A 26,802-nucleotide genomic window follows, 5' to 3' on the forward strand; every position below is an offset into this window, starting at 1 on the left:
AGGAAGAATGGAGAGGCCCAAGGACCCCGAGTATGGAGGAAGAATGGAGAGGCACAAGGACCCAGAGTATGGAGGAAGAATGGAGAGGCCCAAGGACCCCGAGTATGGAGGAAGAATGGAGAGGCCCAAGGACCCCGAGTATGGAGGAAGAATGGAGAGGCCCAATGACCCCGAGTATGGAGGAAGAATGGAGAGGCCCAAGGACCCCGAGTATGGAGGAAGAATGGAGAGGCCCAAGGACCCCGAGTATGCAGGAAGAATGGAGAGGCCCAAGGACCCCGAGTATGGAGGAAGAATGGAGATGCACAAGGACCCCGAGTATGGAGGAAGAATGGAGATGCACAAGGACCCCGAGTATGGAGGAAGAATGGAGAGGCACAAGGACCCCGAGTATGGAGGAAGAATGGAGAGGCCCAAGGACCCCGAGTATGGAGGAAGAATGGAGAGGCCCAAGGACCCCGAGTATGCAGGAAGAATGGAGAGGCCCAAGGACCCCGAGTATGGAGGAAGAATGGAGAGGCCCAAGGACCCCGAGTATGGAGGAAGAATGGAGAGGCACAAGGACCCAGAGTATGGAGGAAGAATGGAGAGGCCCAAGGACCCCGAGTATGGAGGAAGAATGGAGAGGCCCAAGGACCCCGAGTATGGAGGAAGAATGGAGAGGTCCAAGGACCCCGAGTATGGAGGAAGAATGGAGAGGCCCAAGGACCCCGAGTATGGAGGAAGAATGGAGAGGCACACACTGCAAGATGCTTGAAGTCCAGTGTGAAGTTTCCACAGTCTGTGGTGATTTGGGGAGCCATGTCATCTGCTGGTGTTGGTCCACTGTGCTTCATTAAGTCCAGGGTCAGCGCAGCCGTCTACCAGGAGATTTTGGAGCACTTCATGCTTCCTTCCGCAGAAGAGCTTTATGGGGACGCTGACTTCATTTTCCAGCAGGACTTGGCTCCGCCCACACTGCCAAAAGCACCAAAACCTGGTTCAATGACCGTGGGATTACTGTGCTTGATTGGCCAGCAAACTCGCCTGACCTGAACCCCATAGAGAATCTATGGGGTATTGCCAAGAGAAAGATGAGAGACATGAGACCGAACAATGCAGAAGAGCTGAAGGCCGCTATTGAAGCATCCTGGTCTTCCATAACACCTCAGCAGTACCACAGGCTGATCGCTTCCATGCCACGCCGCATTGAGGCAGTAATTGCTGCAAAAGGGGCCCCAACCAAGTACTGAGTACATATGCAGCTTCTACTTCTCAGAGGTGCGATATTGTTCTATGTACAATCCGTGTTTTATTGATTGCATGGAATATTCTCATTTTCTGAGATTGTGGATTTGGGGTTTTCATGAGCTGTAAGCCATAATCATCACAATGATGACAAATCACGGCTGGAACTATCTTGCTTTGCATGGAATGAGTCTCATATATTAGTTCACCTTTTAAGTTGCTGCACTGAAATAAATGAACTTTTCACCATATTCTGATTTTTTACAGTTTCACCTGTATGAGGTGGTCTGTTTTCTGTACCAGTAAAGTCCCATTTGGGTTTTGTGGTTCTTTATTAATTAGCGCTTCATAATAAAACAAGTAACAAAATAAAATCCAGAAATAAATGCCATCTCCATAGTACACTCACTGGACAGCGTCCTGGAGATACGGAGCGCGATCTTCTCAGGAATGAAGGATTCCTTCTGATGATGATGAATGTGGGATCACAAAAAGAGGAAATTGTCCCGATCCTTACATTGAGTACACAGGATTATCAGACAATTCATGTACAGAGATACATCCCAGAGTGGGCGGAGACAGAAATCATCATCTATCACATGACCAATAGGAGATACATTTTTGGCCCAGAAGTGGTTAATAGTTAAATTTTTTTATGGCCAGAATTTCTGCATGAGTTGACAGTTTTGAGTTGTTTTCATTCATCTTCAATGACAGATGATGGACAAAGAGTAGAGGAAGTGGAGGAAATGATTCACTTCTGTCTACAGAATGTATAGATCATACACGGCTCAAAAAATGAAAGGAAGACTGAGAACCCATCAGATCCCAATGGGGAGGAATCTTCTGCTGGATCTCTATACTGACATGGACGGGGGATGGGTGAGGAATGTAAGGACGCCCCATCGTTGGATGGAAATGAAAATGATCGACCTACAGAGGACTGACTTCAAAGACACCCCAAAAATCAAAGTGAAGAAATGATGCAGCAGGCGAGTCCATGTTGGTGAAATGTCATTGCAGCAACTCAGAATGGCCCTCAGTAGTTTGTATGGTCCCCACGTGCTTGTATGCATGCCTGACAATGTTGGGGGGAGGCTCCTAATGAGACCACGGATGGTGTCCTGGGGGATTTCCTCCCAGATCTGGACCAGGACATCACTGAGCTCCTGGACAGTCTGAGGTGCAACCTATTGGCATCAGATGGACCAAAACATGACATCCCAGAGGGTTCTATTGGATTTAGGTCAGGGGAGCGTGGGGGCCATTCAATGGTATCAACTCCTTCATCCTCCAGGAACTGCCTGCATACTCTCACCACATGAGTCTGGGCATTGTCCTGCACCAGGAGGAACCCAGGACCCACTGCACCAGGAGGAACCCAGGACCCACTGCACCAGGAGGAACCCAGGACCCCCTGCACCAGGAGGAACCCGGGACCCACTGCACCAGGAGGAACCCAGGACCCACTGCACCAGGAGGAACCCAGGACCCACTGCAGCAACAGGAACCCAGGAGCCACTGCAGCAGTGTAGAGTCTGACAATGGGTCAAAGGATTTCATCCCCGTACCTAATGGCAATCAGGGTGCAATTGTCTAGCCTGTAGAGGTCTTTGCATCCCTCCATAGACCTTCTACGGCCCTGTCCAGCTCTCCTAGAGGAACTGCCTCTCTCCTGGAATCTCCTCCGTGCTCTTGTCTCCTGGAATCTCCTCCATGCTCTTGAGACTGTGCTGGGAGACACCGCAAACCTTCTGGCAATGTCACGTATTGATGTGCCATCCTGGAGGAGTTGGACTGCCTGTGCCACCTCTGTAGGGTCCAGGTATGGCCTCATGCTACCAGTAGTGACACTGACCCGAGCCAAATGCAGAACCAGTGACAAACAGTCAGAAAAGATGAGTAGGGAAAAAATGTCAGTGGCCTCCACCTGTAAAACCATTCCTGTTTTGGGGGTTGTCTCACTGTTGCCCATCTAGTGCACCTGTTGTTAATTTCATGAACACCAAAGCAGCTCAAACTGATGAACAACCCCCTCTGCTACTTACCTGACCAGATCCTCTGTGACTTACCTGCCCAGATCCATATCCCAGGAGGTTCATCGACTCGATGCTAGACTCAGATTACAAAGCCTTCCTTTCTTTTCTTTGCGCAGTGTAGAATGAGATATAGGGGGATGTATGGGGTACGCACGTCCTCAACACTCACACAAGGACCATAAAAGGACCAATTGTAGCCCATTGATTGTGTAATGTACATCACTGATAACCCAACGTATGCTAATTTTCTTCCAGCACAAAGTCCTATTTTCCACGGATGTAAATGGGGAGGGTTCAACTCCGGAGGGGGGGAGGGTGGCCAAAAGTTGGAGGAGCTTTTAAACTAATTGGTGGGGGGGGTAAGATGAAGTGATAGTCGGCAGGGAGTGAAGGTCAGAGGGTGTGATGACCATAACACCTAAACCCTGGGGAAGTGGGCTGGCAAAACCCAAATACGGCCACAGAAAGAAATAAGACGGATCTAACCTGCGATCGTACAACCCTGAGAGGCATGTATACCGATGTCAGGATCCTCGCTCATACAATGGAGGAAGTGGGGCTGATGATACACGAGGAGGATTTCCACTTAGGGTTGGGGTTCACAAATATGTGCCAAATGGAGCCGGGCTGCTATTTATTGGCCCTCCCCCAAAGCAAGATGGCAGCACAAGATCACTGAGGAGAAGCAGCATCCAATCGGAACACAGCTTCTCCCAGTGACACCTACATAGGCTGCAGAGAAGCATTGTTCCACCTCGGATTCTGTAAGGTGCCACCTGCTGGGTGGAGTAGGAACTACACCCTCTAACAGAGTCGGCCATCATTTTATGGGACTCATAGCAAATTCCGGACCCACCTTGTTGGTTTGTCACCTCAGATTATTGTCATTATACGGGATTTATATAGCGCCAACAGTTTACACATTGATTAGGTGGAAATGGCCCTACATGAAGGGCCACAATCATTACCCTGGAGTATTATGGCAACTCAGATTGTACTTCAGTGCAGGGGAAGTAGAACCTCCTCCTGTCCTCTGTACAGTCCAGATATTTAGGGAAGAAATTTGGGTTTTCCGCTAAAATGGGTTGAAGGAGAACCCTCTGGAGGTCCAAGACTCCTCGATTTATATGCAGACTATATGACAACCATAATACACCGCTTGGCCTTTGAACTATGGGCAGCAGACCTGGAAGGGCAAAGAAGGGGGCAGCCAGATAAGCCCGCCCCCTCACTATACAAAAGGGGGGACATAGCAGCCATAGTGTCAGTGTGGTGGATGCCGATGTAGGAAAGTATGGAGGAAAACAGCAGATTGCCACACCTTAAAGTGGAGCTCCACCCAAAAGGGGAAATTCCACTTTAAAGAATGGTCCCCCACTCCCCATTAAGGATTGGCACCTCTGGGGAGCGGGTACCCGAAATTGACAGGTACCGGCTCCCTCTTCTGCTGCGATCACCTAGGAAGCGATCAGAAGTGGATGTTGTCTTCCTACCTCCCCGTAGTCTTCTAGGACACGTGACATTTCCCAGAAGACTACGGGGCCACTCAGGAAGTGCACAGCTACTCGCGCATGTGCAGCGGGCCCCGGGATGGGGAGCTGCAAGCTGTCACACACAGTGCCCACACTGAACATGTCAGAACCTGGAACACCAGATGACTGGTGAAACGGGCTGCGGGGAGGACACCGTGGGATCCGGGGACAGCTGAGTGGCTGGTGTTTAAAAGTCAGCAGATACAGTTTTTGTAGCTTTTATGTCTTCACAATGTGACTGGAACTCAGATTTACAGTTTTATATCTCCATTCACTTTCCTTCCCGTTATCTCCTCCCCTCCTCCCATATCTCTCCTCCCCGATCTCCCCTCCTCCCCGATCTCTCCTCCCATTCCTCCCAGATCTTCCCCCCCCCTCCTTCCCACTCTCTCCTCCCCCTCCTCCCATATCTCTCCTCCCACTCCTCCCAGATCTCTCCTCCCACTCCTCCCAGATCTCTCCTCCCCCTCCTCCCAGATCTCCCCCTCTTCCCCAATCCCTCCTACCCGATCTCTCCTCCCCCTCCTCCCCGATCTCCGCTCCCCCTCCTCCCTGATCCCTCCTCCCAGATCTCTCCTTCCCCTCCTCCCAGATATCTCCTTCCCCTCCTCCCAGATCTCTCCTCCCTTTCCTTCCCACTCTCTCCTTCCCCTCCTCCCAGATCTCTCCTCCCCCTCCTTCCCACTCTCTCCTCCCCCTTCTCCCAGATCTCTCCTCCCCCTCCTCCCAGATCTCTCCTCCCACTTCTCCCAGATCTTCCCCCCTCCTTCCCACTCTCTCATCCCCCTCCTCCCATATCACTCCTCCCAGATCTCTGTTAGGAATTCCCTCTTTCCTGGAATCCTTATATTCTTATTTCTTATATGCCGCGCGGCGTCTGGGTGTGGCACGGGCTCGATCGATCGGGCAATCAAAGTAACCAGGCACACAGGTCGGATACAGGAAGATTGCAAAGTTTATTACGTACATTACAGCTTATAAAGGCAAAAACCACAAACCCAAATTATCCAATAGTAAGACAAACTCAAATTATCCAATAGTAAGACAAACTCAAATTATCCAATAGTAAGACAAACTCAAATTATCCAATAGTAAGACAAACTCAAATTATCCAATAGTAAAGCGTACCTTTAACTTCTACCCAGATACTAGACAAGGTGCACCTTTTACTTAAACTGTTAAAATGTTAACCTCAGTCAGTACATCCGGCCATTGTTGGCTGTGTTCCCAGATCTCTTATCTGAACATCTATCTATGTTTTGTACGATATTTTTCAGACACCTGCAGTCTAGCGTTCTTCCTGTAACATTTTGTGGTTGTACTTGTTACATACATATACCATTTAAAATTTTCCATATAAGCTCGAAAATAATGCTGACAGTTCTTATAACATGTACTTGAGACATAATAATTTCATCTACTTAAAGCATCACTCTAACTCTAATCACAATGCAAGCATAATGAATACAAAATGGTATACCTGAATCAATAGCCCTAGCTCATATTTCCCTACAACCCCCTCTTTGATCATATTGAACCTTTGTTCAACATGATCACTCAGAATACCACAACTCCTCTCTGGATTGTCCAAACAAAGCAAGCCTGGAGCTATCTGTTGGAGAGGTGGAGTCTGGGCTCTTGTGCTTAACTGCTAGCATCATAGTCTTACCCACTCCTCTTTTGAAAACTTTAAATAAATAAAAACTGCAAAAAGAAGTGCTAGTGTATAAAGTGCAATTAATTATTTTATAAATCTTTGGAATAACTCGGTACCACTTCCGAATATTTTGGCACCTTCCATTATTTGATTGGTTGTCAGAAGAAAGGGGGTCCTCCGTTATCTCGGAATCCCCTTTGTCCTGAGAGTCATCTTCCTCCGGGTCTTGAGGCCTTTGGGATGTAAGCTGTCTATGTCTTATAAGATTCTTTCATTTGTCATCAGTAAGTCTCATTTTGAATCAAAAATGTGCACTAAGTGGATGAAGGTTCATTCAGTGTTTTAATAGATGGATCTTCTAGCATACTGATCATATGTATGTTAACAGTCTCAGTTATGTATAACCCAATGTCTGTGGGTCAGTGGGATGCAATGGGGTGGGGTATCCATTCATCCAACAGGTAAAAGTGTGCTGTTGTGCTGGGGGTATCAGTTTCAAGAGTTCTGGGGCGGGATGTCAGGGGCATAGAAACTGTGTTCTCTTGTTCTGGCGAACCTCTTGGGGAGTCCCTCATTTCCAGGTATTTCTTCAACCTCGATGCATGGATCCATTGTGGAGTCTGGTCAGTTAGAACTGCTGTTCTGGCGACTTTAAGGACTTCAAATAGGCCTTGAAAAATGGGTCCCATCTTTTTCCTTGCAGCCAGTTGTTTGATCAGGACTTTGTCACCCGGCAGGAATGGATGAGTGGGATCTGTGGAAAGAGGAGGACAGGTGACAGACATCTTTTCTTGGTTTTCAGATAACACACTTACCAGATGTTTTACGTATTCCTCCTGTAAAGCAGAAAGGTTAGTTTCGTCACCTGGGGTTTGGCAGTCATTTGGGGGTCTACCCATCAGTATTTCATATGGGGAAAGTCCAGTCTTTATTAGGGGTGGTCCTAATTTGGTAAAGAACTGCGGGGAGATATAGCAGCCAGTTCTTTAAAGTTCCCCCTGTGGCTTTCTTCAGTCTGTCTTTTATTGTCCTGCTCATGAGTTCTTGAAATCTTGCATAAACAATGTCATGTTGTGTGTGGGTGTGGATGACTCGGCTGCTTCCTTTGCTGCTCTGTCTGCTAAATTGTTACCTCTGGCTAACGGATCATGTTATAATCATGTACTACCCCACATGCATATCTGCTCTCAGTATAAATGTTCACTCTTTGGTCAGCAAAAAGTTGACAGGCGCGCGTTAGCGCGACTAACTCAGCTTGTTGTGCTGAATTAGCATGAAGCGGTTTGGCTTCAATGATTATGTCTGGTAGCATCACTACAGCATAACCCGTTTGGTAGGTATGATCATCTGGTCTGACACAGCTGTCATCAACAAAAACATCTATAATGCCCGATTGGGGTATGTCCTTTAGATCATCACTGGGTGAAGTATTGTCTAACATCATTTCCTCACAGTCATGTAGAGGGGGTACAGTCACCATTTCTCCTCCCGTCTCACCCAAATTTAGCAGCATGTGTAGCAACCTAAGCACCGGAGCCATTTCCGGACAAGTTTTAAACAGCAAGTTGACAGTGCTGGGAAAGATCACTTCATACCCACTCAGTCTCTGTGCTGTCATGTGCTGTGTTGTCATATTGTGCAATAGCACTGCTATTGAATGTGTGGTGTATAATACAGTCGGTGATCCCTGTGTCAGTTTACTTGCATCCTTTACAGCCATTGCACAAGCAGCCATCGCTTGAAGGCAATGAGGCATGCCCAAAACCACACAAGGCAACTTCTTAGAAAGGTAAGCCACTGGTCTATTTTTCCCACCGTGTTCCTGTGTGAGTACGGCTGCAAATGCGTCCGCTGACACTACACTGTAAAGCTGAAACTCTTTCTCATAGTCCGGCAGTGCTAAGGCTGGGGCATTAGTCAGTGATCTGATCAGTCTACCAAAAGCCTCCTTCCTCTCCGGGGTCCACTCTATCTGTTGTGGGGCCTCTTGTTTTGTTGTATCCCTGAGAATCGAATCAGTGGGAACAGTCAGGTATCCACTGCCTGCAATACACTATTGACCCAAGGAAGGACATCATTGCAGCCTTGGTTGTTGGCAGTGTGAGGGACATTAGGGCTTTTACCCTGGCTGGGGAGACAGACCTGTCTCCTCCTGAAATCAGGCAACCCAGGTATTCCACCTGTTCCTGTACCCATTGTATCTTCTTTCTTGAGGCCAAATGGCCCTTTCCGGCTAGGTAATCTAGCAAGTGTCTTGAGTCTACCTCACAGTCTTCATGGCTGACCATTAGGTCGTCTGCGTATTGGAGTAAGGTGGATCCCCTCTTTGGCTCCCAACTGTCTAAAGATGCTTTCAATACCATTGAGAAAGCAGCGGGACTATCCCCATAGCCTTGAGGAAGACAAGACCAGGTCAACTGACCATCGTCCCATTGGAAAGCAAACATGTTCAGGGCATTTACTTCAACCGGAATGCTAAAGAAAGCATTGGAAAGGTCTATTACAGTGTAGAATCGCGAGCTACTGGGATTAGCCCCAAAAATTGCCGTAATATCTGCTACCAATGGAGGTAGGAGAATAATTGTTCCTTCCTGAGATCCTGGACTAGCCTCAATGAACCATCTGCTTAATTAATAGGTGTGTTCCAGGGACTTATTGTCGGTCTGAGAACACCCATGTCAGATAAATTTGTATGGCTGGTCTTATACCCTCTATCTTTTCTTCAGACAGGGATACTGTTTTTGAAAACAAGGGACCGCATCTTGTTTTAAGTTTGGCTTGTAAGGGGTGCAATTGACAAAGCCTACTGCAGTTTTGTCCTCCGCCCAAATCGGGTGGGAGGTCAGGTCATTTGGTAGAAGTATGTAAAGTCCTATATGGTCCTTTCTCTTTGGATTAGTCAGTTCACACATTTTAGTCTTAGCTGTCAGTCTTCCTTGATTGTCAAATGTTATGCTGATCATGAGCTCAGACATTAATTCTCTACCCATCAACGCAACCGGGCACATGGGCAGGACTGCAAAGGTTAATTTTGCAATGAGTATGTCATCTGGGGTTAGGACACAAGAATTTAAGATCCTTAATCAATCCCACTGGTAAGGGTACCTGTACCTTTGTGTCCCCTACTGTAATCAGTGGAAGTGTTATGTTTGATTTCTGGTCTTTCTTTGTTTTCTGTTCAACCATTACAAGTTTGTCTTCTGTTGCTATCTGTTCTACTGTTTCATCTGCCTTCCCTTGATCAGTCAAAATTTTCCTTTCTGCTAGATTCATCTAATGCTTTCTGGTGCTCGGCTTCCCTTTCTTTATCTTCTGTTTGTTCCCTCTCCTTCTCTCTCTCCACCTTTGATACTCTTCCTCATCCACCTTTCTCTGTCCGTCTTTCTCTACTGCTGTCCCGATAACCACTGCAGTTGTCAGTGAACCCAGATCCGGATAAATAGTCAACGGATCATTTGTTTTAGGCTTCTCATGGTCTGTCTCCTTCTCCGCCAAGTATAATACATAGGGCGGGGGTGCAGTCAGAGCAGGTGGGGGTGGTAGGTCAGGTATGAGGACACTATTGTCATAGGCTGGAGGTACCGTCTTTTTCACATATATGTGGGAAGTCAGGGGAAATCTAGTTCTATATTCTTTCAGTGCTTTTTCACATTAAACATTAAAACGTTTTTTTCATATAATTTTCATCCCAGACACCGGGGGGGGGGTAATTATGTTTCGGATGTACCCCACAAATTTTCTCTACCTCCTCCCACTGTTGCTCTGAGCCAGGACCCGCCAGGGCCAAACAACTTATTTCAAGTTGGCTTGCTCTTTTCCTCACCAATTCCCAAAATGGGTCCACCTAATATTCCCCACAGGTGCCTGCTATATACATGTAAGGACATGGTTTTGTCTGCTCACCTTCAGACTCCTCCTTGCCCAACTTATTTCCCATATCTACTTATCAATTAGAAAACAATTCGATAGAAAATGAATACAATAGATCAGATCAATATACACATACACAATGAAATCAACAAGTAACACAATTCATTTGCATTATTCAATAACACGGGGTAATTATATAGATCCTATATACAATATCAGTAAAAACATGAGGATGCAGACAAGGATATGGACACCAGTCACACGTTACTCTTGCAATACGCCTAATTCACACTTCAAACATTTAACAAACAATTATCCACAATACAACGTTGCTTTTATATACAATTAGCACCGGCACACCTCAGACATTTCCCTAAAAACGGAACTTAGCTCCGTTTTGTATTTCCCTGCCTCTTTTATCTCTTTTCCTTTATTGAGCGAGAACAGAACCCCTCAATGTTTCCTGTACAGTCTGTACAGTCTAAACTGTCACAGATCTGATCAACCTGCGGAGAACGAGTCTGACCCTACCCGCAGTTAAAAATAAAAACCTCTATTTACGGCGCGAGACAGAACCCCGCCTTTATGTAACTCTAAACTACACTATTGGAGCGAGAACAGAACCCCTCCATCATAAAACACTAAACTACACTATTCTAGGAGCGAGACAGAACCCCTCCTTTATGTACCTCTAAACCTCACTATTGGAGCGAGAACAGAACCCCTCCATCATAAAACACTAAACTACACTATTCTAGGAGCGAGACAGAACCCCTCCTTTACAAGACACTAAACTACTTTCAGTTTCACTTTGCGTGAGACGTCACCGTATCCAGAGAAGGCAATATCATAATATATCAAAGGTATATTGAAATGATATTACTCACCTGGATTAGCGGGACCCCACTTCTGGTACCAGCTGTTAGGAATTCCCTCTTTCCTGGAATCCTTATATTCTTATTTCTTATATGCCGCGCGGCGTCTGGGTGTGGCACGGGCTCGATCGATCGGGCAATCAAAGTAACCAGGCACACAGGTCGGATACAGGAAGATTGCAAAGTTTATTACGTACATTACAGCTTATAAAGGCAAAAACCACAAACCCAAATTATCCAATAGTAAGACAAACTCAAATTATCCAATAGTAAGACAAACTCAAATTATCCAATAGTAAGACAAACTCAAATTATCCAATAGTAAAGCGTACCTTTAACTTCTACCCAGATACTAGACAAGGTGCACCTTTTACTTAAACTGTTAAAATGTTAACCTCAGTCGGTACATTCTGCCATTTTTGGCTGTGTCCCCAGATCTCTTATCTGAACATCTATCTATGTTTTGTACGATATTTTTCAGACACCTGCAGTCTAGCGTTCTTCCTGTAACATTTTGTGGTTGTACTTGTTACATACATATACCATTTAAAATTTTCCATATAAGCTCGAAAATAATGCTGACAGTTCTTATAACATGTACTTGAGACATAATAATTTCATCTACTTAAAGCATCACTCTAACTCTAATCACAATGCAAGCATAATGAATACAAAATGGTATACCTGAATCAATAGCCCTAGCTCATATTTCCCTACAATCTCTCCTCCCACTCCTCCCAGATCTCTCCTCCCCCTCCTCCCAGATCTCTCCTCCCACTCCTCACAGATCTCCCCTCTACCTCTTCCCCAATCCCTCCTCCCGATCTCTCCTCCCCCTCCTCCTCGATCTCCCCTCCCCCTCCTCCCTGATCCCTCCTCCCAGATATCTCCTTCCCCTCCTCCCAGATCTCTCCTCCCTTTCCTTTCAGCTCTCTCCTCCTTTTATCATATAGCTCTGACATATACCGCAGTGCTGTACAGAGAACACTGAGCCAGTCCTATGAGTCTCTGCACCAGAGAGGTTGGTTGTGCAGTTGCTCTCCAGACATTAGGGGGCAGGCCTGCTTGCCTGGCCCCAGCAAGATGACTGATTTTGGGATAGGCCCAGGCCATTTTTCCCCTGAGGGACCCAGCTTACCCTCTCAAGCTTCACCTACATCTGAAGACTTTGGCTGTGGCCCTAAAAGATGGGAATCCCTCCCTGTCTTCAGAGAGCAGGTTGCTGACTGGTGAGAATTGCAAAGGAGGAGGAGAAGCTGATTATAAGAAAAAGAAAGTTCTCCATGATAAGGCATGGAGCAGCAAGCTGCAGAGTCTGAAGCCGGAGATGAAAGGTTTGGAGGACGTCATGAAGCAGCGGCAGAGTCTGAAGCCGGAGATGAAAGGTCTGGAGGACGTCATGAAGCAGCGGCAGAGTCTGAAGCCGGAGATGAAAGGTTTGGAGGACGTCATGAAGCAGCGGCAGAGTCTGAAGCCGGAGATGAAAGGTTTGGAGGACGTCATGAAGCAGCGGCAGAGTCTGAAGCCGGAGATGAAAGGTCTGGAGGACGTCATGAAGCAGCGGCAGAGTCTGAAGCCGGAGATGAAAGGTCTGGAGGACGTCATGAAGCAGTGGCAGAGTCTGAAGCCGGAGATGAAAGGTCTGGAGGACGTCATGAAGCAGCGGCAGAGTCTGAAGCCGGAGATGAAAGGTCTGGAGGACGTCATGAAGCAGCGGCAGAGTCTGAAGCCGGAGATGAAAGGTCTGGAGGACGTCATGAAGCAGCGGCAGAGTCTGAAGCCAGAGATGAAAGGCTTGGAGGATGCCATCAAGAAGCAGCAGAATTTGGTGAAAACGCTGCAAGAAAAGAGCGGAGCTTTCAAAGAAAAATTCCAAAATGAGGAAAGATTCAGGAAAATGAAGGGAGACTCCGGTAAGGATCCAGCATCGGCGGTGGCAGTACGGGTGGAGAGCGAGGAGGGGGTCCTGGATGCTGCCCCTGCTATCCCATCCACCTCAGGATCTGCTTCCCTGGAGGAAATGTCAGCCTCTGCTTCCCTCCCTCCCCAGCAAGCTGGAGGAACAGCACAGGAGGTAGAGGAAAACGGCGGAGGGCTGCTAAAGTTTATTATAGAGATGGAGTCTCCCCTAAGTGGAAGAACCTTCTGGTTTTCCGAGGATTCTGCGGATGAGGATGACAGTGAGGACTCTGTACCTGGTCCTGTAAAGGAGAAAAAGACAGCACAGCCACGCTTTATTAAAAGTGACAGTTTGGACTCCAGTATGGACAGCCATGTGCACTGCAGAGTTTTGGAGGGAAATCCTCCTGTGTGTGCACAGAGCTCTGCAGGGAAGATGGCTGCTGTGCCTGCAGGACTGCACTCTGCTGGGACTGTGGACTCTGATACCAGGAACCCTGTGACTGTGGACTCTGATACCAGGAACCCTGTGACTGTGGACTCTGATACCAGGAACCCTGTGACTGTGGACTCTGCTGGGGGGAAGGTAAAGGGGGGATCTGACACTATTGCTGGACAACCCCTGCTGATGGCTGCAAATGCAGCAGAAAATGGTGGGAGGGAAAATGTCAGCTGCACTATGAAAGGTGTTGCTGAAACCCAGGGGAGAGTGACCAGGAGTGGAAGGCTTTTGCCTAAGAGGAGTATGTTGGGGGATGGGGAGCTAGGACCATCTGGTGTGAGTGGGTCTGCTGGGAGTAGTAGTGCCACGAGTGAAAGGAAACGTGGATGATAAGAGTGCTTGCAATGCTGGAAAGGGGAATGCCTGTGTGTTGGTGGATGGAGTGGCTGCTGCTGCCTCTGATGGTGGTTTGCAGAGCGGGGGTTCTGAGTTTCCTGCAACCAATGGGCGGGGTGCAGCTTTAAGGTTTGATGCATCTAATGCTGCAAATAAAACCTATGCTGGGGTTCTGGCTGGGAGGAGGGGGTGATATTAGGCTGTCAGCTCTGGGGGTAGGTCTGCTGCAGGTCTGCCATCTGCACACCTATCCTTCAGGAGGCGAAATGTGGTGCAGCTCAGGTGGGAAGGTGGGGGTGCTCCCCCGGTCAGGAAGTTGGTGGTAGACAGGATTTTGGAGATGGGGTTTAAGGCTGATGACATCTTCGCTTTGATCAGTCCAGTGGGATCCTATGACTATGATCTGTCCTTTGTGCGCCACGAGTCTCTGGATAAATTCTGGGAGAAGTTTGAACATATGTATAAGGGTCTGCCGGAGTGGAAGGGACTCGTCCCAAAACTTGTCTCACACCAACCTCTAGTGAAGACGGTCACAATCCTAGTAAGGAATGAGTCAATTCCTTCTGCTGACTTGGCTGTCTGACTGAGATTTGGGGAGCTACTTACACCCCTGAAGAAGATTGTGGATGAGAGAGGGATATGGACTGGTGGGTGGTCGGTGCAGATGAGGTTGTATGTGTGTGGGAATGTGGTCCAGCATCTGCCCTCCTCAGCCTTCATTGGGAAGGAGGAGAGGGGGGCTGTGCCAGGGGTCCCCAATGTCTCTGTCCCTGTGGTCCCAGTGTCTGATGATCCATCCAACGTGTCATCTCCTTGTGCCCCCTGAGTCAGTGTCCCTGGATGTTGTGTCTGATCCTCCTGTATCAGTTTCCCCAGAGGTAGTGGGGGCTGTGGAGGGAGCTGGACCAAAGTGTATGGTTGCACCGACCCCCGCTCCCCGGCATCTGGGGGGTAGAGTGAATGATGGTGGGGGTGTTGTGGTGAAGGTTGGGGGGACTGCTGTGGTGAGTGGAGAGAGTGGGGTGGATGATGTTGTTGGTGATGGTGGAAGGGAAGGGAAGGGAAGGGGAGGGGGCTTTGCGGTCCGGTTTATCAAATGATGATAGGGAGTGGTTGGAGGCAAAAAGGAAGTCTGGGAAGAAGAAGCGGAAGAAGGATGTGCCTGTACCTGACCCTGGGAGGGTGGAGGTGTCAAACACTTTTGAAGTGTTATCTGAGGTGGAGGATGAGGGATCTTCAGGGGATGAGTCTCTGGTTTCCATGGAGGAGGAATCACAGAGGACTATGAAGCGTGTAGGGTCTCCAAGTAGGGAGGGGGGTAAGCAGGCTAAGAAACATGTGCCTCGATCATCCTGATGGCGGTTCCCACTCCTTTGAAGGTGGCGACCATTAATGTCTCCAGCATAAAATCAGTAAGCGCTCGTAACATGGCCTTATTTTTGCTCAGCAGGTTTGATGCTATTTTCTTTTTGCAGGAGACCAGGTTGTCCAGTTTGGGGGATGTTCATATGGCGAAGGAGTGGAGGTGCGGCCCCTCCTTCTGGTCTCTTGCGGCCGAGCCTTACACTGGAGTTGCGGTACTTTTTTCCGGCATGGTAACCTGTCGGCGGATTATTGAGGTAGAAATGGGGAGATGCATGGTCTTAGACGTCTCCATGGGGGGCAGGACCTGCGCCTGATTAACATCTATGGGCCCCAGACAAAATGGGACAGGAAATGCCTCTTCATGAAGATCAAGCCTTTCCTTTTTACAGCCCAGCAAGTTGTCATCAGTGGTGACTTTAACACCGTCACTAGGACTAAGGACAGGAGAGGGACCGGAGTCAGGCTGGACTGTGATGGCTAGAGAGGCAGGTCTGGTTGATGTGCACATTCATTGCTGCCCAGATGACACGGGATTCACTTTTCAGCGAGGTGCTACTCCGAGTAGAAAAGATAGGTTTTTGTTTTAAAGGGGAACTCCGCCTTCTCGGCACCAGTGTGTCAGGCGGTGGAGTTTTCCGATCGCTGTATTCTGTCTGTGACTCTGAGTGGCCCCGATACACCACCTAAGGGGAGGGGTACCTGGAAGCTGAATTCGGCACTCCTGGACGATGAGAAGGTGAGTAAATCCTTTGAGGATTGTTTTCAGGCACAGGTATCAATCATGGACGTTTGCAGCAGTAAGTCCGAGTGGTGGGAGCTTACAAAACGAAGGATCATTGGGTTCAAGGCCATAGGAAGAAATAAACAGCTTGATAAGTATGTCACCTACCAGCGTCTGCGGAGGAAGCTCGATCGGCTTGTCTCCAATAATGGAGATCCGGGGGGCGATCTCTGAGATTAAACTCTTGCTCAGGCAGTGTCAATATGACAGGCATGCCTCTTTGGTTCTGGAAAGGGATTATGGGAAATATCACTCGCCCGACCCTTACCAGAACTGCAAACAAGGTAGAGCAGTTAAGTCAGTTGTAGGCCTGGTTGACAGTACGGGTTCCCTGACAAAGTCCAAGTCGGGGATCCTGGAAACCTCCAGGTCATATTATGCTGACCTCCTGGGTAGGAGGGACCTCGATCGGGCGAGCATGTTGGGTTTTCTGGACTCTACTCCAGGACTGGGAAATGGCAGTTCTCCTGTGAGTCCTGGGTAGGAGGGACCTCGATCGGGCGGCATGTTGGGTTTTCTGGACTCTACTCTGGGACTGGGAAATGGCAGTTCTCTTGTGAGTCCTGGGTAGGAGGGCCCTTGATAGGGCGGCATGTTGGGTTTTCTGGACTCTATTCTGAGACTGAGAAATGGCAGTTCTCTTGTGAGTCCTGGGTAGGAGGGACCTTGATCGGGCGGCATGTTGGGTTTCCTGGACTCTACTCTGGGACTGGGAAATGGCAGTTCTCTTGTGAGTCCTGGGTAGGAGGGACCTCGATCGGGTGAGCATGTTGGGTTTTCTGGACTCTACTCCAGGACTGGGAAATGGCAGTTCTCCTGTGAGGTGACAGAGGACATCACGGCAGATGAGGTGGTGAAAGCTATTGATCAGCTTGCCATGAAGAAGTTGCCTGGGCCAGACGGATTGACAGCCGAGTTTTATAAGCACCTTAAGGTGACTCTGGCCCCATATTTGGTGGAGGTGTTTAATGGCTGTCTGAGAGAGGGTTCGCTCTCTCCCTCCATGCGACAATCTGCAGTGATTCTTCTGTCAAAGGGTAAGGATTCCTTGAGAATTGGTGGCCCATTAGCCTTCTCAATGTTGATAGGAAGATACTGGCAAAGATAATTTTCTGGCGTTTATCGTCTGTTGCGGGCGATTTACTTTCCCGCCATCAGCACTGTTCGGTTCAGGGAAGAAGCACTTTTTCAGCGGTGTTAGCTGTCCGGGAGGCCCTGGAGCGGTGCAGGGCTGCAGGCTGGGGAAAGTTCCTGCTGGCATTGGATCAGGCCAAAGCTTTTGATCGAGTCAATCATGAGTACCTATGGCTGCTTCTTGGCAAGTATGGCCTGGAGGGGGGCTTTATCGATTGGCTAAAGACTTTATACAGAGGGGCTGAAAGCTTCATGCTTGTGAATGGTTGGATTGGACGGCCCTTTGAGGTTGGCTCAGGTGTGCGTCAGGGGTGTCCTTTGAGTCCTCTACTATATGCGTTTGTAATCGATCCCTTCATTCGAAGGTTAGAGAGTGGACCGTTGTGTGGAGTTCCTTTGGGCATTCCTGGGGAGCCCCCTCTGAGGGTCGTGGCCTATGCTGATGACGTGACTGTTTTCATCTCCGGGACGCAGGAGGCGGAGGAGGTGGTCTTGGTGATGGAACAGTACGCTGAGGCAGGAGGCGGAGGAGGTGGTCTCGGTCATGGAACAGTACGCTGAGGCAGGAGGCGGAGGAGGGGGTCTCGATGATGGAACAGTATGCTGAGGCAGAGGAGGTGGTGGTCTAAGTGATGGAACAGTATGCTGAGGCAGGAGGTGGAGGAGGGGGTCTCGGTGATGGAACAGTATGCTGAGGCAGAGGAGGTGGTGGTCTAAGTGATGGAACAGTATGCTGTGGCAGGAGGTGGAGGAGGGGGTCTCGGTGATGGAACAGTATGCTGAGGCAGAGGAGGTGGTGGTCTAAGTGATGGAACAGTATGCTGAGGCAGGAGGTGGAGGAGGGGGTCTCGGTGATGGAACAGTATGCTGAGGCAGAGGAGGTGGTGGTCTAAGTGATGGAACAGTATGCTGAGGCAGGAGGAGGAGGAGGTGGTCTCAGTAATGGAACAGTATGCTGAGGCAGGAGGAGGAGGTGGTGGTCTAAGTGATGGAACAGTATGCTGAGGCAGGAGGCGGAGGAGGTGGTCTAAGTGATGGAACAGTATGCTGGGGCAGGAGGCGGAGGAGGTGGTCTCGGTGATGGAACAGTATGCTGTGGAGGAGGTGAGCTCGGTGATGGAACAGTATGCTGAGGCAGGAGGTGGAGGAGGTGGTCTCGGTGATGGAACAGTATGCTGTGGAGGAGGTGGTCTCGGTGATCGAACAGTATGCTGGGTCAGGAGGCGGAGGAGGTGGTCTCGGTGATGGAACAGTATGCTGTGGAGGAGGTGGTCTCGGTGATGGAACAGTATGCTGAGGCAGGAGGTGGAGGAGGTGGTCTCAGTGATGGAACAGTATGCTGGGTCAGGAGGCGGAGGAGGTGGTCTCGGTGATGGAACAGTATGCTGAGGCAGGAGGCGGAGGTGGTCGTCTCGGTCATGGAACAGTACGCTGAGGCAGGAGGCGGCCTCGGTGATGGAACAGTACGCTGAGGCAGGAGGCGGAGGAGGTGGTCTCGGTGATGGAACAGTACGCTGAGGCAGGAGGTGGAGGAGGTGGTCTTGGTGATGGAACAGTATGCTGAGGCAGGAGGTGGAGGAGGAGGTGGTCTCGGTGATGGAACAGTACGCTGAGGCAGGAGATGGAGGAGGTGGTCTCGGTGATGGAACAGTATGCTGAGGCATCTGGCTTAAAGATCAATCAGGATAAGAGTGAGGTTTTCTGGATGGGAGAGGAAGGCGAAGGCTTTACCCTTCCGGACGCCTTCCCAGAGCCCCAGCAGGAAATTAAAGTTTTAGGCATCAGATTTGGTCCCGGTGATTACAGCCTTGCACATTGGGTAAGCCGGCTACAAGATGCCGATGCCAAGGTGGCCAGCTGGAAGGATTGGAAACTCTCTGACAGGGAAAGGATTGACTTGATTAAAACTTCCCTGATCCCGGTATTTCTGTATGTCAGCTTTGTCTGTGTTCCAGTGTCTCTCTATGCGAGGATCTACAGTTGTGTCTTCCAGCTGTTATGGGGGAACAGACTGAACCTCATTAAGAGATCTGTAACCTACCTTCCCAGGCAGATGGGTGGCCTAGGTATGGTCAACCTGGTGATTTTCTTTTCTCTGATGTTTTTGAAACATAATTTTGGTAGCATGCTGGCAGAGGAACCGCCTGGGTGGGTTGGTATTATTCAGTCCTGGTTTAGGCCTTTTCTGCGGAGCTGGGAGAATGGTGGGCCAGTGAAAAGCCTGAGGGTCCAACATGGTAAGCTCCCGGCTTATGTTGCCCCATGTCTGAAAATGCTTCGGCAATGGCAAGTGACGGCGGAGGAAATTAAATCTCTTCCTAGGAAGGCCCTGGAGAGGAGGGTTGTTGAATCTGCCTTTAGCGAGCCATTGGCCTGGAGGGTCTGCCCAGGCCCGGTTATGAGGGAGGGATTGCCCAGGCCCGGTTATGAGGGAGGATCTGCGTTTGATGAATCTGGAGAGAATCCCTTTAAAGTTTTGGGATTTGGCCTGGCTCTCGTTCCATGGCAGACTCTATGTGAAGGGCAACCTGAAGCATCGCTCTGCGGAGAACCGTGGTTGTCCAAGAGTGGAGTGCGGTGGGGTGGAGGAGACGATGGACCATTTCTTGCTTCAGTGCCCCTTCAATATAGATGTCTACAAGCGGGTGGGTGGGGCTCTGGGGATCCCTTTCCTTTCCCGCTTGAGTTACGTGGAGTGGTCTTACGGAGCCTTTCAGACTCACCGGGACTTTGATTTTCAGACACTTTTTCTAGTTAGCTTAGTAGTCCGTTACTACACGTGGAATGCACGGTGTCAGGTTTCCTCCTGCAGAGGTGATGGTGAACAACATTCTGGGTGAGGTTGGGAAGATTCGGGGTCTTGAGAAGGACAGGTGGCGGCCGGGAGCCTGGACAAAGGCGTGGAGGAATGTCAGGTCCCTGTAGCTGCTGTCTGTCAGTCTCTGGGGGCGTGGCTTCTCTTTCTGTCCTTTCACGTCCCCTAGATTTTTGTAACATCAGATTTCTGAAGAATGTATGGGATCAGTGTGTGGGATCAGTGTGTGGGATCAGTGTGTGGGATCAGTGTGTGGGATCACTGTGTGGGATCAATGTGTGGGATCAATGTGTGGGATCAGTGTGTGGGATCAGTGTATGAGATCAGTGTGTGGGATCAGTGTGTGGGATCAATGTGTGGGATCAATGTGTGGGATCAATGTGTGGGATCAGTGCGTGGGATCAGTGCGTGGGATGAATGCGTGGGATGAATGCGTGGGATGAATGCGTGGGATCAGTGTGTGGGATCAGTGTGTGGGATGAATGTATGGGATGAATGTATGGGATCAGTGTGTGGGATCAGTGTGTGGGATCAATGTGTGGGATCAGTGTGTGGGATCAATGTGTGGGATCAATGTATGGGATCAGTGTATGGGATCAGTGTGTGGGATCAGTGTGTGGGATCAGTGTGTGGGATGAATGTGTGGGATGAATGTGTGGGATGAATGTGTGGGATCAGTGTGTGGGATCAGTGTGTGGGATGAATGTATGGGATGAATGTATGGGATCAGTGTGTGGGATCAGTGTGTGGGATCAATGTGTGGGATCAGTGTGTGGGATCAATGTGTGGGATCAATGTATGGGATCAGTGTATGGGATCAGTGTGTGGGATCAGTGTGTGGGATCAGTGTGTGGGATGAATGTGTGGGATGAATGTGTGGGATGAATGTGTGGGATCAGTGTGTGGGATGAATGTGTGGGATGAATGTGTGGGATGAATGTGTGGGATCAGTGTGTGGGATGAATGTGTGGGATGAATGTGTGGGATGAATGTGTGGGATCAGTGTGTGGGATCAGTGTGTGGGATCAATGTGTGGGATCAATGTGTGGGATCAATGTATGGGACGAATGTATGGGATCAGTGTGTGGGATCAATGTGTGGGATCAATGTGTGGGATCAATGTGTGGGATCAATGTGTGGGATCAATGTGTGGGATCAATGTGTGGAATCAGTGTGTGGAATCAGTGTGTGGGATCAGTGTGTGGAATCAGTGCGTGGGATGAATGTGTGGGATGAATGTGTGGGATCAGTGTGTGGGATCAGTGTGTGGGATCAATGTGTGGGATCAATGTGTGGAATCAGTGTGTGGAATCAGTGTGTGGAATCAGTGTGTGGGATCAGTGCGTGGGATGAATGTGTGGGATGAATGTGTGGGATCAGTGTGTGGGATCAGTGTGTGGGATCAGTGCGTGGGATCAGTGTGTGGGATGAATGTGTGGGATCAGTGTGTGGGATCAGTGTGTGGGATCAGTGTGTGGGATCAATGTGTGGGATCAATGTATGGGATCAGTGTGTGGGATCAGTGTATGAGATCAGTGTGTGGAATCAGTGTGTGGGATCAATGTATGGGATCAGTGCGTGGGATCAATGTGTGGGATCAATGCGTGGGATCAGTGTATGAGATCAGTGTATGAGATCAGTGTGTGGAATCAATGTATGGGATCAGTGTGTGGAATCAATGTATGAGATCAGTGTATGAGATCAGTGTGTGGGATCAGTGTGTGGAATCAATGTATGGGATCAATGTGTGGGATCAGTGTGTGGGATCAGTGTGTGGGATCAGTGTGTGGGATCAGTGTGTGGGATGAATGTGTGGGATGAATGTGTGGGATGAATGTGTGGGATCAGTGTGTGGGATCAATGTATGGGATCAATGTGTGGGATGAATGTGTGGGATGAATGTGTGGGATCAGTGTGTGGGATCAGTGTGTGGGATCAGTGTGTGGGATCAGTGTGTGGGATCAGTGTGTGGGATCAGTGTGTGGGATCAGTGTGTGGGATGAATGTGTGGGATGAATGTGTGGGATGAATGTATGGGATCAATGTGTGGGATCAGTGTGTGGGATCAGTGTGTGGGATCAGTGTGTGGGATCAGTGTGTGGGATCAGTGTGTGGGATCAATGTGTGGGATCAGTGCGTGGGATGTTTCATCGTTTCTTACCATGAGGGGGGTTCAGGTGACGTCAGGATTTGTTATTATTTTGCTGAAGTAGCTGGTTTTGTTTAATTATATATAATTTATTCTGTATATATGGAAATATGATTTTTATGATGTTTGTTTGCAAGATTTTAATAAACAAAAAATTTGCACTCTAATGTCCCCTCCCCCACAGTCCCATCAGTCTCTCTACCAGAGGAGCTTACGCTCTAATGTCCCCTCCCCCACAGTCCCATCAGTCTCTGTACAGAGGAGCTTACGCTCTAATGTCCCCTCCCCCACAGTCCCATCAGTCTCTGTACCAGAGGAGCTTACGCTCTAATGTCCCCTCCCCCACAGTCCCATCAGTCTCTGTACAGAGGAGCTGACGCTCTAATGTCCCCTCCCCCACAGTCCCATCAGTCTCTGTACAGAGGAGCTTACGCTCTAATGTCCCCTCCCCCACAGTCCCATCAGTCTCTGTACCAGAGGAGCTTACGCTCTAATGTCCCCTCCCCCACAGTCACATCAGTCTCTGTACAGAGGAGCTTACGCTCTAATGTCCCCTCTCCCACAGTCCCATCAGTCTCTGTACCAGAGGAGCTTACGCTCTAATGTCCCCTCCCCCCGCAGTCCCATCAGTCTCTGTACCAGAGGAGCTTACGCTCTAATGTCCCCTCCCCCCGCAGTCACATCAGTCTCTGTACCAGAGGAGCTTACGCTCTAATGTCCCCTCCCCCCGCAGTCCCATCAGTCTCTGTACCAGAGGAGCTTACGCTCTAATGTCCCCTCCCCCGCAGTCCCATCAGTCTCTGTACCAGAGGAGCTTACGCTCTTATGTCCCCTCCCCCGCAGTCCCATCAGTCTCTGTACCAGAGGAGCTTACGCTCTAATGTCCCCTCCCCCGCAGTCCCATCAGTCTCTGTACCAGAGGAGCTTACGCTCTAATGTCCCCTCCCCCACAGTCCCATCAGTCTCTGTACCAGAGGAGCTTACGCTCTAATGTCCCCTCCCCCGCAGTCACATCAGTCTCTGTACCAGAGGAGCTTACACTCTAATGTCCCCTCCCCCGCAGTCCCATCAGTCTCTGTACCAGAGGAGCTTACACTCTAATGTCCCCTCCCCCACAGTCCCATCAGTCTCTGTACCAGAGGAGCTGACACTCTAATGTCCCCTCCCCCACAGTCACATCAGTCTCTGTACCAGAGGAGCTTACGCTCTAATGTCCCCTCCCCCACAGTCCCATCAGTCTCTGTACCAGAGGAGCTTACGCTCTAATGTCCCCTCCCCCACAGTCACATCAGTCTCTGTACCAGAGGAGCTTACGCTCTAATGTCCCCTCCCCCACAGTCACATCAGTCTCTGTACAGAGGAGCTTACGCTCTAATGTCCCCTCCCCCACAGTCCCATCAGTCTCTGTACCAGAGGAGCTTACGCTCTAATGTCCCCTCCCCCCGCAGTCCCATCAGTCTCTGTACCAGAGGAGCTTACGCTCTAATGTCCCCTCCCCCGCAGTCACATCAGTCTCTGTACCAGAGGAGCTTACGCTCTAATGTCCCCTCCCCCGCAGTCACATCAGTCTCTGTACCAGAGGAGCTTACGCTCTAATGTCCCCTCCCCCGCAGTCACATCAGTCTCTGTACAGAGGAGCTTACGCTCTAATGTCCCCTCCCCCGCAGTCACATCAGTCTCTGTACCAGAGGAGCTTACGCTCTAATATCCCCTCCCCCCGCAGTCCCATCAGTCTCTGTACCAGAGGAGCTTACGCTCTAATGTCCCCTCCCCCGCAGTCCCATCAGTCTCTGTACCAGAGGAGCTTACGTTCTAATGTCCCCTCCCCCGCAGTCCCATCAGTCTCTGTACCAGAGGAGCTTACGCTCTTATGTCCCCTCCCCCGCAGTCCCATCAGTCTCTGTACCAGAGGAGCTTACGCTCTAATGTCCCCTCCCCCGCAGTCCCATCAGTCTCTATACCAGAGGAGCTTACGCTCTAATGTCTCCTCCCCCGCAGTCCCATCAGTCTCTATACCAGAGGAGCTTACGCTCTAATGTCCCCTCCCCCGCAGTCACATCAGTCTCTATACCAGAGGAGCTTACACTCTAATGTCCCCTCCCCCACAGTCACATCAGTCTCTGTACCAGAGGAGCTTACGCTCTAATGTCCCCTCCCCCACAGTCACATCAGTCTCTATACCAGAGGAGCGTACACTCTAATGTCCCCTCCCCCGCAGTCACATCAGTCTCTATACCAGAGGAGCGTACACTCTAATGTCCCCTCCCCCGCAGTCCCATCAGTCTCTGTACCAGAGGAGCTTACGCTCTAATGTCCCCTCCCCCGCAGTCACATCAGTCTCTATACCAGAGGAGCTTACGCTCTAATGTCCCCTCCCCCGCAGTCACATCAGTCTCTGTACCAGAGGAGCTTACGCTCTAATGTCCCCTCCCCCACAGTCACATCAGTCTCTATACCAGAGGAGCGTACACTCTAATGTCCCCTCCCCCGCAGTCCCATCAGTCTCTGTACCAGAGGAGCTTACGCTCTAATGTCCCCTCCCCCGCAGTCACATCAGTCTCTATACCAGAGGAGCTTACACTCTAATGTCCCCTCCCCCGCAGTCACATCAGTCTCTGTACCAGAGGAGCTTACGCTCTAATGTCCCCTCCCCCGCAGTCACATCTGTCTGTGTACCAGAGGAGCTTACGCTCTAATGTCCCCTCCCCCACAGTCACACAATATTATTATTATACATGTATATAGCTCTGATATATACTGCGGCGCTGTACAGAGATCACTGAGCCAGTTATCAGTCTGTGTTGTAGTTATAATAATCAGGGGAACTGCCTGTAGGACTACAAGTCCCAGCATTGCTCCCCGGTGTCTGTAGGACTACAAGTCCCAGCATTGCTCCCCAGTGTCTAAAGGACAAGTCCCAGCATTGCTGCCCGGTGTCTGTAGGACTACAAGTCCCAGCATTGCTTTCCATTGTCTGTAGAACTACAAGTCCCAGCATTGCTCCCTGGCATCTGTAGGACTACAAGTTCCAGCATTGCTTTCCATTGTCTGTAGGACTACAAGTCCCAGCATTGCCCCTAGTGTCTGTAGAACAACACGTCCCAGTACTGCTTCCCGGTGTTTGTAGGACTACAAGTCCCAGCATTCCTCCCCCCAGTATCTGATGGACTACATGTCCCAGCATTGCTTCCTGGTGTCTAAAGGACTACAAGTCCCAGCATTGCTCCCCATTGTCATGTAGGACTGCAAGTCCCAGCATTGCTCCCCGTTGTCTTTAGGACTACAAGTCCCAGCATTGCTCCCCGTTGTCTTTAGGACTACAAGTCCCAGCATTGCTCCCTGGTGTCTGTAGGACTGCAAGTCCCAACATTGCTCCTCGTTGTCTTTAGGACTACAAGTTCCAGCATTGCTCCCCAGTGTCTGTAGGACTACAAGTCCCAGCATTGCCCCCCAGTGTCTGTAGGACTACAAGTCCCAGCATTGCTCCCCAGTGTCTGTAGGACTACAAGTCCCAGCATTGCCCCCCAGTGTCTGTAGGACTACAAGTCCCAGCATTGCTCTCCATTGTCTGCAGGACTACAAGTCCCAGCATTGCTCCCCAGTGTCTTTTGGACTACTAGTTCCAGCATTGCTCCCCGGTGTCTTTTGGACTACAAGTCCCAGCATTACTCTCCAGTGTCTGTAGGACTACAAGTCCCAGCATTGCTCCCCGGTGTCTTTTGGGCTACAAGTCCCAGCATTGCTCCCCAGTATCTGTAGAACTACAAGTCCCAGCATTGCTCCTGTTGTCTTTAGGACTACAAGTCCCAGCATTGCTCTTCAGTGTCTGTAGGACTACAAGTCCCAGCATTGCTCCCCGGTGTCTTTTGGACCACAAGTCCCAGCGTTGCTCTCCAGTATCTGTAGGACTGCAAGTCCCAGCATTGCTCCCCAGTGTCTGTAGGACTACAAGTATCAGCATTGCTTCCTGGTGTTTGTAGGACTACAAGTCCCAGCATTGCTCCCCGGTGTCTGTAGGACTACAAGTCCCAGTATTGCTCCCCAGTGTTTGTAGGACTACAAGTCCCAGCATTGCTCCCCGGTGTCTGTAGGACTACAAGTCCCAGCGTTGCTCCCCGGTGTCTGTAGGACTACAAGTCCCAGCATTGCTCCCCGGTGTCTGTAGGACTACAAGTCCCAGCATTGCTCCCCGGTGTCTGTAGGACTACAAGTCCCAGCACTGGTGGAATCGCATGGTGTGTACTGTTGTCTTGGTGTACGGAGTCCCGTGGACGTGGAAAGGGTTAATTCAGGAGTCTTTTTATGACAGGAGATGTGGGAGGGAAATGCTGAGAAGAGTGGTCTCTGATAAGGGGGGCATGGGACCCCTCCCCATCACAGTCCCTCCCCCTCACAGAGTCAGGGACTGAGCAACCTCCCCGACCATTATAAGAACCTTCAGTACATCCTCCATGCAGCCAGAGAGAAGATCCTTCATCTCCAGGTAATCAGATCCCGGGGGAGGGGGACCCTACAGAGACCCCATACATGCCCCACGGAGGCCCTACAGAGACCCCATAGAGGCCTCATAGATGCCCCATAGATACCCCATATATGTCCCACAGAGACCCCATAGATGCCC

The 26,802-nt window shown here is 49.9% G+C and overlaps 1 protein-coding gene and 1 long non-coding RNA gene across 3 annotated transcripts in view; one reads left to right on the top strand and one right to left on the bottom strand.

The window, feature by feature from the left end:
- Positions 1-5,735: 5,735 nt before the first annotated feature.
- Positions 5,736-11,913, bottom strand: LOC149437960 (uncharacterized). The gene is made up of 2 exons (XR_016307975.1): positions 11,213-11,913; positions 5,736-7,209 (listed from the first exon to the last, which is right to left on the bottom strand). It is a non-coding gene; the product is annotated as an uncharacterized LOC149437960 (long non-coding RNA).
- The window catches only part of LOC149437961 (asialoglycoprotein receptor 1-like), a 56,812-nt gene continuing 38,135 nt past the window's right edge, over positions 8,126-26,802 (top strand). Inside the window, exon 1 of one of the 2 annotated variants that reach the window (XM_089660395.1) lies at positions 8,126-8,244. In XM_089660395.1, the coding sequence (XP_089516521.1) occupies positions 8,203-8,244 (42 nt within the window). In that variant the 5' untranslated portion in view covers positions 8,126-8,202. Of the gene's footprint in view, positions 8,245-26,589; positions 26,665-26,802 lie in introns of those variants that run through there. The other variant, XM_089660396.1, reaches the window with a different exon arrangement.

The sequence above is a fragment of the Staurois parvus genome, unplaced genomic scaffold (assembly GCF_062004578.1).
Source record: "Staurois parvus isolate SC_StPar_1 unplaced genomic scaffold, SC_StPar_1.0 ptg001238l, whole genome shotgun sequence".
Lineage (NCBI taxonomy): Eukaryota > Metazoa > Chordata > Amphibia > Anura > Ranidae > Staurois > Staurois parvus.